Source organism: Malaclemys terrapin, chromosome 2, assembly GCF_027887155.1.
Source record: "Malaclemys terrapin pileata isolate rMalTer1 chromosome 2, rMalTer1.hap1, whole genome shotgun sequence".
Lineage (NCBI taxonomy): Eukaryota > Metazoa > Chordata > Testudines > Emydidae > Malaclemys > Malaclemys terrapin.
This window is the reverse complement of record NC_071506.1, coordinates 232504949-232517780: the sequence shown is the minus strand read 5'-3', so window position 1 is coordinate 232517780 and position 12832 is coordinate 232504949. Positions and strand designations below refer to the sequence as shown.

The window sequence follows — 12832 nt, the reverse complement described above, 5'->3', positions numbered from 1 at the left end:
CAGTACTTTTAAATATATATCCACTTTATATTTTTATCCAGACAAATTCATTAACATACTACTTAGAAACACAGGAATTGCACACTAGATCAGAGTAGTGGTCCATCTAGTTCAGAATGCTGTCTCCAACAGCATTCAGCACCAGCTGCTTCTAAAGAAGATGCTAGAAAGATGCTGCAGAGGTTAGTTGTGGAATAAGCTGACCACAAGGAAGTTTCTCTCTAGCCTTCATTAGTTAGAAGCTGGCTTATGCCCTGAAACATGAGGTTTTACATACCTTCCAAAACTCTGATTTTTCTTTAATCCTCATACAACCCATGCCAGAGTCAAATTGAAAAGAAAACAGAAATACTTTATTTTAAAAGTGTTGTTTGCAATGTTGTTGTAGCCATGTTGGCCCCAGGAAATGAGAAACACAAGGTGGGTGAGGTAATATCTTTTATTGGCTCAACTTCTGTTGGTAAAAGAGACAAGGAAGAAGATCTCTGTGGATCTCAAAAGCAAGTCTCTTTCACCAACAGAAACTGACCCAGTATGTTAATGTGAATTAGGCACCTTTTAGCTTGTGCCAGCAGCACCCACACTGGGCAGTTAAAGCGCAACTCTCTGGTGTGGTGTGCAATTCGCAGTGTAGACATAGCCAGAGTTTCTTAAAATTTAAAAGCATGGCCTCCTATCTCAAGGTTTTGTTACGAATATTCTGTATCTATAAGAGCTAATAAAGCCCTCCATAGTCTGGTTGTTTGCAGGGAAGCACAGAGCTCATTATTAACTGTATGAGCACTTACATAAGTCAGTATGTTCAGCCTTCTGAAAACATCCCATTCACACTGGGCATGGTCAGAGGTTTTATACAGCTATTAACGGGCAAGTTTTGCATCAATGGCTCAAATGATCCCAATAAAACACAGTCAGGCTACCTTAAAATGTGGAGTGAGCATTTCAGTATTACTTTAATTTAATGTAGATCATTTAAGACCTTTTTACTCAGCTCAAGTCTAATACAGACAGCTTCAGTTGGACCAAGTTTTGACTTTAATTTCTATTAGGTGTAACTTGCTCACAGAAAAACTTGCCTAAGTTTTTCAATATGTTCTTTAAGGTCCCTAACCCAAATTAAATTAGCATCCATTATAACTTCAACATCATCTAATCATTGAAATATTACTGCAATTACTCCTTCAAATACCCTGGGAGCAGTGTCAATACCAAACATCATTTATTTACATTTATAATGGTTTATTTAAAATCACTGCTGAATATAGAATATGAATATAGAAAATACTAGGGTCAGATTCTGTTTAGCTCTTATGCAGGTAGGCCGATGACATTCATAAAGTAACCTCCCTGTCAAGGCTGCTTCCCCACTCTGAACTTTAGGGTACAAATGTGGGGGCCTGTATGAAAACTTCTAAGCTTAACTACCAGCTTAGATCTGGTCCACTGCCACCGCTCCCAAAGTGCTAATTTCCTTCCCTGGGTAGCCTTGAGACACTCTTCACCAATTCCCTGGTGAATACAGATCCAAACCCCTTGGATCTTAAAACAAGGAGAAATTAACCATCGCCCCTCCTTTCTCCCACCAACTCCTGGTGGATCAAGATCCAACCCCTTTGGATCTAAAAACAAGGAAAAATCAATCAGGTTCTTAAAAAGAAGGCTTTTAATTAAAGAAAAAGGTAAAAATCATCTCTGTAAAATCAGGATGGGAAATAACTTTACAGGGTAATCAAACTTAAAGAGCCCAGAGGACCCCACTCTAGCCTTAGATTCAAAGTTACAGCAAACAGAGGTAAACACCCTAGGAAAAAGTACATTTACAAGTTGAGAAAACAAAGATAAAACTAACACACCTTGCCTGGCTGTTTACTTACAAGTTTGAAATATGAGAGACTTGTTCAGAAAGATTTGGAGAGCCTGGATTGATGTCTGGTCCCTCTTAGTCCCAAGAGCGAACAAACACCAAAACAAAGAGCACAAACAAAAGCCTTCCCCCCACCAAGATTTGAAAGTATCATGTCCCCTTATTGGTCCTTTGGGTCAGGTGTCCGCCAGGTTACCTGAGCTTCTTAACCCTTTACAGGTAAAAGGATTTTGGAGTCTCTGGCCAGGAGGGATTTTATAGTATTGTACACAGGAGGGCTGTTACCCTTCCCTTTATAGTTATGACACTCCCTTACTCGGTCCGTATAAGGGCCTGCCAGAACTGTAGTTCTTACTCTCTGGGAAGAACAAGGGATGCTTCCTTCCTGCTCCGCCAGATACACACAGCTTCCCCAAGGCAGTGGAGAGTGATGGAAAGGAAGGGACATGTTTCTGTTGCAAAAAAAAAAAGCGAACATCATTCTGAGATGTATTAGCAGGAGTGTTGTAAGCAAGACACGAAAAGTAATTCTGCTCTACTCTGCCCTGAGTAGGCCTCAACTGGAGTATTGTGTCCAGTTCTGGGCGTCACAGTTCAGGAAGGATGTGGACAAACTGGAGAGAGTCCAGAGAAGAGCAACAAAAATGATTAAAGGTCTAGAAAACATGACCTATGAGGGAAGATTGAAAAAAATGGGTTTGTTTAGTCTGGAAAAGAGAAGACTGAGAGGGGACATGATAACAGTGTTCAAGTATGTAAAAGGTTGCTACAAGGAAGAGGGAGAAAAACGGTTTCTTCTTAACCTCTGAGGATAGGACCAGAAGCAATGGGCTTAAATTGCAGAAAGGGAGGTTTAGGTTGGACATTAGGAAAGACTTTCTAACTGTCAGGATGGTTAAGCACTGGAATAAATTGGCTAGGGAGGTTGTGGAATCTCCATCATTGGAGATTTTTAAGAGAAGATTAGACAAACGTGTCAGGAATGGTCTAGAGATAATACTTAGTCCTGCCACGAGTGCAGGGGACTGGACTAGATGACCTCTCGAGGTCCCTTCCAGTCCTATGATTCTATGATTCTTCTCCCCCCATGCACTGGCCAGAAGAGCTGGCTGATCACCCAGAAGATGTGTTCACCTACTGCACACTTGAGAATGCCAGAAGGCAAAGTGCATGCCAATAAGTGACCATCTAGTCTATCTCTGTGGCAGAATGGTTCTGCACCACCCCAGCACAGGTCTATGCCTACAAGACACAATCAGTCTCTCACAAGGGCATAAGGGGAGCCTGGGTGTGGGGATGTGTGTTAAGTCATAAGGATATATATATAAAGGACAACAAACATGAAGTTGTAATGATAAAGCAGAAGAGAACAATCTGGCAATGAGAAATTGATACTTGTTCCAGTTTGTGACCCACCTTTTGACTGCTCTAAAATCTCACAAATCTGACACATTTCAGGCAGTAACTCATAGTTTTTGTGTAATGCGTATCTGACTACAAGAGAATAAATATGAATAAAGTTTATACTTACCCAAGCACATTTCAAATGATTCAGGATAGTGCATAACAAACAGAATCTGCCACAGAACTGGTCCAATGAGCACCATAGACTTATGAACTTTGGGACAGAATTAGCCACTACATTCTAGGTGCACAGAATATTGTCATCATACATATTGCAATTTACACTAGTTTTCTTTATTTTCCTAAATCAGTGTCCAAAAAGACAACATACATATATCAACAAAGTGAGTTAATAGAAGTTGGAGTAAGAGAAATTTAAACTACCACCACACAAAAATCTATAACTGGTACACAAATACATTTTGCAATGGGTATATTAGATGTGGGAAAGTAGAGAATGAGAAAGACTGTGTGTGTATGTGTACTTCAGATTAAAAAGAGTGAATGAAAATGATTGAACTAATGTCTGTCTCAAGTGGTGAATAAGACTGGTGTCTGTGTGTGAGAGAGCAATGGAAAAAGGGATGTGTAGATGAGCAAATGAAAAATTGCAAGGACAAAGGTGGCAGAAGTAAGGATAATCATTTCACATACTAGACAGATTAATGTTTGTGTGTGTCACAATATATCATTGTACATGTATAACCAGGTTAGGTGAGTAGTTTTGATTGATCTCCCTTAGCCCTAACCTCAGGATCTGAGGGATTCTGGGAAAAGTTGTCTAAATTTTTCACCTTTGGGTCACTGGTTTCAAATTCACCCAGATTAGTAACAACCAGAAACTATTACCATCTGAAATCTGTTTGACAGCTTTTTTGCATGAGTTGGTGATCTCAGTCCTTCTTTTTGGGTGACTGTCTGCATCATAAAACCCACTATCACAAATTACCATCCTTTGTTAACAGTCCCAGCAGGGAGTCCAGAAACTGAATGTGAAGGTAGAATAAAATATTTTCTTACCCATGAAGGTAAACCTTCTAGATCATGGCACCCCTGAAGGGCAACATGAGGAACCATGCCATATCTTTGGGGTGTCTACATTGAAATAAAACACCCGTGGCTGGCCCACGTCAGCTGACTCGGGCTTGTGGTGCTTGGGCTGAGGGACTAGAAAACTGTAGTATAGATGCTCAGGCTTGGGCTGGAGCCAAGCTCTGGGACCCTGCAATGGGGGAGGGCCTCAGATCCCAGGCTCCAGCCTGAGCCTAATACATACTCTGCAATTTTACAGACCTTCAGCCAAGCCCCAGGAGCCTGAGTCAGCTGACAGAGGTCAGCCTCAAGTGTTTAATTGCAGTGTAGACATACCCATAGTGTACCTGTTCTGTAGTAAATGGAGGACTTGATGTGTCCAGTGCTATCAGCTTGGCAATTTACAAGCCCTATATTAACTTTAAGAAACTACATCTGTTGTTTCATATTCTGGTCTGTCTGCTGGAAAATTACTTGGATGACACTTGCTCTTGCGATATTTTCAAAGAAAACTACCAATGATACTACAAATGATGATACTACTAGCCAGCCAGTACAAAATAAGAAGGGAGACAAAAAGAAAAGGGACCAGGGAAGCAATCAAATGGGAAGGCCAATATGAGGAAAAGAGAGAAAAAGACTGAAGAAAGAAGAAAGAAATAACCAAAAAGAGAAGAGGGAAGAGAGAAAGGAAGGGGAAAAGAGTTACAGAAGCAGTCAGAGACTGAAGGGAGTCAATACTTTAATGAAGAAAACCAATTAAGAAAAGAATAAGAAACAAAATGGATTTTTTTAAAATTTAATATTAAGAGAAAATAATTGCATTTTATTTATTGCATATTTTTACACAATGAAGTAGGAAACCATACAATTACTCCAGAACTAATCAGGACAATGTCCTGGAAACAAAGACTATGAATATTTGTTGTTTTCCCTGAACCTTATTTTACTTATATTTTTACACACACACGCCTGGGAGAATGATAAGTCAAATATTCACATAAGTCAAGGTTATATTCAGATAACTCCCATTGAGTTGCATGTGCATTTCAAATTAGATGATACCCCTTGTGTGATAGGGCATGTACCCCACTCAAGCCCTGAATGGGTTAATGTGTGCCTAAGAGGCCAATTTTGTTACCTAACTGCACCCGGAGGGAGAGACAGGCTTCACTGATCATGAAGCCCAGCTCAGCAGGAACAAGCTGGTTAGCATAAAGCAAGGAAGTGTATAGCAGAGGGGGCTGCAGGGAGAGAGTCTGAAGTCAGTATTTGGGCACTAGAAGGTCGAGACCTCTGGTAGGCACAGGACTGGAGCAAGCTGACCTTACATTTGTAAGTGGGTCATAGAATCATAGAATATCAGGGTTGGAAGGGACCTCAGGAGGTCATCTAGTCCAACGCCCTGCTCAAAGCAGGACCTAATCCCCAACTAAGTCATCCCAGCCAGGGCTTTGTCCAGCCTGACCTTAAAAACCTCTAAGGAAGGAGATTCCACCACCTCCCTAGGTAACCCATTCCAGTGCTTCACCACCCTCCTAGTGAAATTTTTTTTTCCTAATAGCCAACCTAAACCTCCCCCACTGCAACTTGAGACCATTACTCCTTGTTCTGTCATCTGGTACTACTGAGAACAGTCTAGATCCATCCTCTTTGGAACCCCCTTTCAGGTAGTTGAAAGCAGCTATCAAATTTCCCCTCATTCTTCTCTTCTGCAGACTAAATAATCCCAGTTCCCTCAGCTTCTCCTCATAAGTCACGTGCTCCAGCCTCCTAATCATTTTTGTGACTCTTTCCAATTTTTCCACTGGACTCTTTCCAATTTTTCCACATCCTTCTTGTAGTGTGGAGCCCAAAACTGGACACAGTACTCCAGATGAGGCCTCACCAATGTCGAATAGAGTGCTCCTACTTGTACAGCCCAAAATGCCGTTAGCGTTCTTGGCAACAAGGGCACACTGTCGACTCATATCCAGCTTCTCGTCCACAGTAACCCTCAGGTCCTTTTCTGCAGAACTGCTGCCTAGCCACTCAGTCCCTAGTCTGTAGCAGTGCATGGGATTCTTCCATCCTAAGTGCAGGACTCTGCACTTGTCCTTGTTGAACCTCATCAGATTTCTTTTGGCCCAATCCTCTAATTTGTCTAGACTCTGTATCCTATCCCTACCCTCCAGCATATCTACCACTCCTCTCAGTTTAGTGTCATCTGCAAACTTGATGAGAGTGCAATCCACGCCATCCTCCAGATCATTAATGAAGATATTGAAAAAAAAACCAGCCCCAGGACCGACCCTTGGGGCACTTCACTTGATACCGGCTGCCAACTAGACATGGAGCCATTGATCACTACCCATTGAGCCCGATGATCTAGCCAGCTTTCTATCCAGGCTGGTATGTCCCCCTGGTGACTCAACAGCATACATAGTCCACCAGACAACCTTCACCAAGTATTTTTATGATTGTTTCACCTTTGTGCTCCAGGTACAACACCAATATAGCAGCAGCAGCAGCTAGCAGGAGTCCCCTCTTGCTGCCTGGCTCAGCCTTTTACCTACTTGCCTTCTTCTCCCAGTTATCCAGCTGGTAAGCTAATTACCTCATCCCCTTCTCCACACGTGCCAGTGATCCCTTCTAATTTTCCAAGCCAGTTCACTATCTAACTCCCTCCTACTCTAACTCTGAGTGCTCTAAGTGACCAGAGTCCTGGCTTCCAGAAAGCTCTATTTATAGCTGCTAAGTGGGGGAGGGATAGCTCAGTGGTTTGAGCATTGGCCTGCTAAACCCAGGGTTGTGAGTTCAATCCTTCAGGGGGCCATTTAGGGATCTGGGGCAAAATCAGTACTTGGTCCTGCTAGTGAAGGCAGGGGGCTGGACTTGATGCCCTTTCAAGGTCCCTTCTAGTTCTAGGAGATGGGATGTCTCCATTAATTATTATTATTAAGAGTGCCCTATCACACCTTGGGAAGCAAAATAAACACAGGACAATTAATTCTATGTTTAAAATATATCTATTACACTAGTTTACTCAATGTACACTAACATTTTTTTTCCAAATGCTAGGCCCTTCATACTTAAAACAAAAGCCATCATGAAATCCGTAAAATGTGGGATTTAACTCTGACATACACTGATTAAAAGAAAATAAGATACTTGTTGATTTTAAAATCAAGGCTATGACACCAATATAACAATTACCAAAAAGTTCAAAATAATTTGTAAATAGTGACACTTTGCTAACCAGCTTACATTTTGTCTAACAATTATTGTTTCCTGTCCTAGGGGGAAAGAACACTAGAATAATATATTTTTCCATGATGATATTGCCTGCTGTCAGGGAAAAGGCAATAGAATTGGTACCATTTTCAGAAACACCCGATTAACAACGTCTTGGGGGTCAGATCTTTAACTGAGGTAAATTGGTGTAACTCCACTGAAGCTGACAGAGCTATGCCAATTTAGACCACTTCAGGATCTGGCCTTTGATCTTTCTGTTTCTAAACCAAAAGATACATATATGTCCTAGTTTTTAGAGGAACTTCCTTTTGCTCAGGGAAAGGCATTTGAAACTGTTATTCTTAAAACCCCCACTCCATTAAAAACACTAAGTTACTATGTTTAGTGCATTCTTCTTAAATAACTTACTTATGCTAAATAGTTTGCTGCATGTTTGCTTGGCACTTCATAAAGCTATCATACAGTCAAATGATTGCATTGGACCCTTCAGATCATCGTCCAGCCAAACCCAAAAGTAAACTTTATTTGTTAACCAATCTCTCAATAGTGCAGTGAACCATTCATAAAACCAGACTTGCACAACCCTAACATCTCCTCATCTCGAAACTAACCATCGATTCCTTAAGAATGTGGTACAGTTTGGAGTCATATGAAAAGTATCATTTTAATATAAAATACACACCTATATTTTGGGAAACTCAAGTGCAGAGAAACCAAAAGTCATACACAGTAATCACAAACGTGTCATAATGAGAGTGTGAAATCAGGCAACACAAAGTCAATCTCAACACCATGATAACTGAGCATGCCTCTTTGGGCTGTTGTCAAATCCTGCAGAATAATTAAGATCTAGGAATAAATTAAATCTGGAGGTTGGGCAGCACATGAGGGTATTTCTTTCAAAGTTTATGGCCAGCAATATATTATTTTTGCTTAGCAGGATAACACACATTGTTGTCTCTGACTTGATACATTATGTACCAACCACAATTAACAATTTCTCCCATGGTAAAGCCTCAAAATGTGTGAGAAATATGATAAAAGGCTAAGAAAAAAATTCCCAAATTCTGATCAATTGTACAGTCAAAAATATGTATCAGAAATATATACCTCTAAAGGCAACCCATCATCTTAAATTGGCAAAATGACTCATTTTCTGAAAAGGAAAAAAAAAAAATCTAGAGTCCCTAGGGTCTGCAAATTGCGTGCAGCATTCTTAAAAACAAATATCTTACCTCATAAGGAAATGCCAAGGAAGCAATGTATATTTTCAGGTAACTAAGTTTGTGCAGAGCTAGAAAGACTGAGCAGCGGACAACTTCCAAACTAGCTGCTTTGGGCCTAGAAATAAGAATTAAAAATAATGTTCAGTCTTTTCTCCTTTGCATGTAATCTGTTGAGTATTTCAGTGACAAATAGGAATACAGAACAAGGCGCTGATGATATCCTGTAGTAATATGCAGTTGCAACTGAGTTTTCACTATAAATCTGATTTAAAGTTTACAATTTAAAACCTTAGCTCTGAATTTGCTGGATTAGTAAACTTGATTTGGGAATCATTTCGATATCTGAGTAATGTGTTCTACCTTAAATTACTGATATATATATATATATATATACGCTCAATCTTAATTCTATGTTAATGTACTTTTTGCCTGGGAAACTCTGAATAAAGCTGTAACCTATTAATCCCTATTGGTGGAGTAAATTATTTATTATACAGGAGGTGAGGGTAAGAATGGGGCATGGCAAAATTATGAAAAATTCTTAATGAATAATTTGAGCCTCTCTTTACACAATTCTAATTTTCCTTTATTTACACCCATCCACATTTTAGCTGCATAAATTCTAAACTTCTCCTTTACATTGCCAAATTCTTTCCCTGTGCTGAAATAAACAATTTAGTGTGTAAAGATCAAAGATATTTACCTCTGAATGTCAATCAGAGCAGGATTGTCACTGGAATGTTAAATGAAGACATAACCATGTATTTAAATAGTTGCATAGTTTTCAGGCAGGCTGAATACCATTTCTCTCTACAGTTGTTTTCCATTATTTCTTAGGTCCTTACTCACGTTGAGTAGCCCAACAGTCCAATTTGTGGTGTTGGGTACTATTTATAAGTGCATCACAATTTGGTCCATACATTGCAACGTGCAAGTAGGAAGTCCACGCATTTGATTAACATTATAGTCGTTTGATACTTTAATGGTTGCCATACTTTATAAGAGATTGTGGTAGTCAATGGACTTTTTTTTTTCACAGCCAGGAAACAAGAAAAGAAAGAAAATGTTTCATGTCTTGCCTTTGCTCCAAAAGGAATCCAATGGAGGTCAATGTCAGGATAATGTAGCCAATCCTCAGGAGAAGAGTTACCTGTGATAATGTCTGTTAAAACAACAAAGAGGCAAATTACTCATTTAGGGTGACTCTCTGAAGGGATATTGGGTTCTAAACATGACACTGGAGCAGCCTGAACTTTCACTCTCAATTATACATTAGTGTTTCCTTTTAAAGTAGTTTGATATTTTGAACTTTATATCTAAAAAAACCCATGCCAGATTCTCCAGCCCACTCCCTAAATGTTCTTATTTTTGCTTCTTGGAAGCTACAAGGATCAGATTTTTCCCAAAATAATTCTTATCATAGAATTAGTCTTCAAAATATTTTTTTAAAATTTTCATTACTGTTTTCCCCCTGAAATTATTTGAACCCTTCATACTGGTACCCAAAAGCAAACAGCTATTTTTTCTAAATATTTTTCTAAATATTTTTTCTAAGCCCAGCTTGCTCTTTTTCCGGTTCATAATGTCATTGCAGCTTTGCAATGGTTCCCCAGAGGGTACAGGCAGTTGAAAACAATATTGCTTAAAAAAAATGAAGACGGTTAGTAACTGTTTTTTCTTCTTCAAGTGTTTGCTCATGTCCATTCCATGCTAGGTGACTCACAAGCAGTACCGCTGGAGGTGGGCTCGGAGCTCATACACATGCTGACCGCAACACTGTTTTCCCAAAGCTGGCATTGTCACAGGCCTGTTGGGTGATGGCATAGTGAGAAGTGAAGGTATGAACCAGTTTGCAGCTCTGTGGATGTCGTGGATTGGTACCTGCACGAGGAACACTGCTGATGAAGCCTGGACTCTTGTGGAATGGGCGGTCATGATGGGCAGAGGCGGAACCTTCGCCTGCTTGTAGCAAGCTTGGATACAGGTGGTTATCCAAAATGAGATTTTTTTCAGATCTCTCATCCTTTCTGCTATTGCTACAAAGAGTTGCATTGAGATGCAGAAGGGCTTAATTCTCTGAATCTAAAAGGCCTGGGCCTGCCTAAAATCCAACATATGATGCTGATGTTTTTCAGTGGTCTTGTGAGGTTTTGGAAAGAAGACAGTCAGAAAAATGTCCTGATTGTTATGGAATTGTGACACCATCTTTGGTAGGAAGGCCAGATGGGGGCACAGCTGGACCTTATACAGGAAGAACACTGTATAAGGGGGTTTTGATGTCAGGGCTTTGATCTTTGAGACCCTTCTGGCTGAGGTGATTGCCACAATAAAGGTGGCCTTCCAAGAGAGAAGTAGTAGGGAGCATGATGCTAACAGCTTGAAGGGAGGCCTTGTGAGCCTTGACAGGACCAGGTTTAAGTCCCATGTCAAGATTGGTTTGTGAACCTGAGGGTAGAGTCTTTCCAGCACCTTGAGAAACCTGACCATCATCTCATGAGAGAACACTGATCTGCCATTCACTGGAGGGTGGAAGACTGAACTGGCTGCCAAGTGAACCTTAATAGACAAGAGAGTCGGACCTGGATGCTTGAGGTTGAGCAGATAGTTGAAGATAGACTGCAGAGAAGATCGGGATGGAGATAGATTCCATTCAGCAGCCCCAAAAGTGAAACGTTTCCACTTGGCCTAGTCGAAGATTTTCTACTACCTGGCAAGACCTGTTGAACTTGATCAGAGCAGGCCTGCTCTTCAGGGGTCTGCCATGCAGCAACCATGCAGTCAAGTGCAGGGAGGTGAGGTCTGGGTGAAGCAACCTGCCGTGGTCTTATTAATTCAAGTCCAGTTGGAGCAGGAGTGCAAGTGGAGTTGCCACCGAGAGGTCCAGAAACACACCAAACCAATGCTATCAGGATAACCCTCACCTTGTTCCATTTGATTTTAGGAGGACCTTGTAAACCAAGGGGATAGGTGGGAAGATGTACAGCAGATGGTCTGTCCATAAGACCAAGAAGGCATCGGCGAGGGAACCCATCTTGTGCCTGAGCAATGAACAGAACTGATAGCATTTCCTGTTCTGTGCGGTGGTGAACAGGTCCATCTGGGGAGGCCCTCACTTCTGGAAGATGACACTGACGACCTCCGGGTGAAGGGACCACTCATGGTGAGAGGAAAAGGATTTGCTTAGGCAATCCGCCACTGTGTTTCAGCCTCCCAGGAAATATGACATCTCGAGGTGAATGGCATGTTTCATGCAAAAGTCCCACAGCCAGAGGGCCTCCTAGCACAGGGCTGAAGATCGAGCCCCTTCCTGCTTATTGATGTAAAACACTGATGAAGCATTGTCCATCAAGACCTGCACCACTTTGCCTGAGATCTGGGGAAGGAACATCTAGCAAGCCAAGCGTACTGCCCTCAGTTCCCTGATGTTTATATACAGGGAGAGTTCTTCCTGGGACCACAGGCTCTGAGATTGCCAAGGTGGGCTCCCCATCCCAGGTCTGACACATCCAAGACTAGGGTTACTGATGGTTGAGGGGCAGCAAACAGTACCCCCTCTATTACGGATCCTGGGTCTCTCCACCAGGTCAGCGAAGCAAGGACTGGAGGCAGGATCATAAGTATTGAGTCCAAGTGATGTCTGCTTGGGGAGTAGACTGATGCCAGACACATTTGTAGGAGTCTGAGGCGTAGCCTTGCATACTGCACCATGTAGGTACATACTCCCACATGACCCAATAGTTTGACGCAGACCCGAGCAGTCATTATTGGGTGGATCATGACCTTGGAAATCGGGTCCAACATAGCTCAGAATCAGGCCGCTGCCATAAAAAAGAATGGCCTTCAGCCGAATATCTCTATCCGTTCTCATGCAGGGTTTGAAGTCCCTGAAGATCTGGCACTTCTTTTTAATGCAGGCTCCTCCAGACACTTGACAGCTAGTGTGCAGGTCACTAACTGGCATCTGCTTGCCACACAAAGCACATGGTTGAAGCCTGGGGAAAGGGGCATGCCCAGCCCCAGGGGCAAAAAGTCCCTTGATGACAGGGACAGTAACACTATAATATATAGTAAC

General features: G+C 41.5%; 1 protein-coding gene across 2 annotated transcripts in view; it reads right to left on the bottom strand.

The window, feature by feature from the left end:
• AGMO (alkylglycerol monooxygenase) overlaps positions 1-12832 on the bottom strand; it is a 268148-nt gene that overhangs the window by 116947 nt on the left and 138369 nt on the right. Inside the window, exons 11-13 of one of the 2 annotated variants that reach the window (XM_054020288.1) lie at positions 9840-9922; positions 8770-8875; positions 1557-2316 (exon numbers count right to left, since the gene is read on the bottom strand). In XM_054020288.1, the coding sequence (XP_053876263.1) occupies positions 2164-2316; positions 8770-8875; positions 9840-9922 (342 nt within the window). In that variant the 3' untranslated portion in view covers positions 1557-2163. Of the gene's footprint in view, positions 1-1556; positions 2317-8769; positions 8876-9839; positions 9923-12832 lie in introns of those variants that run through there. The other variant, XM_054020289.1, reaches the window with a different exon arrangement.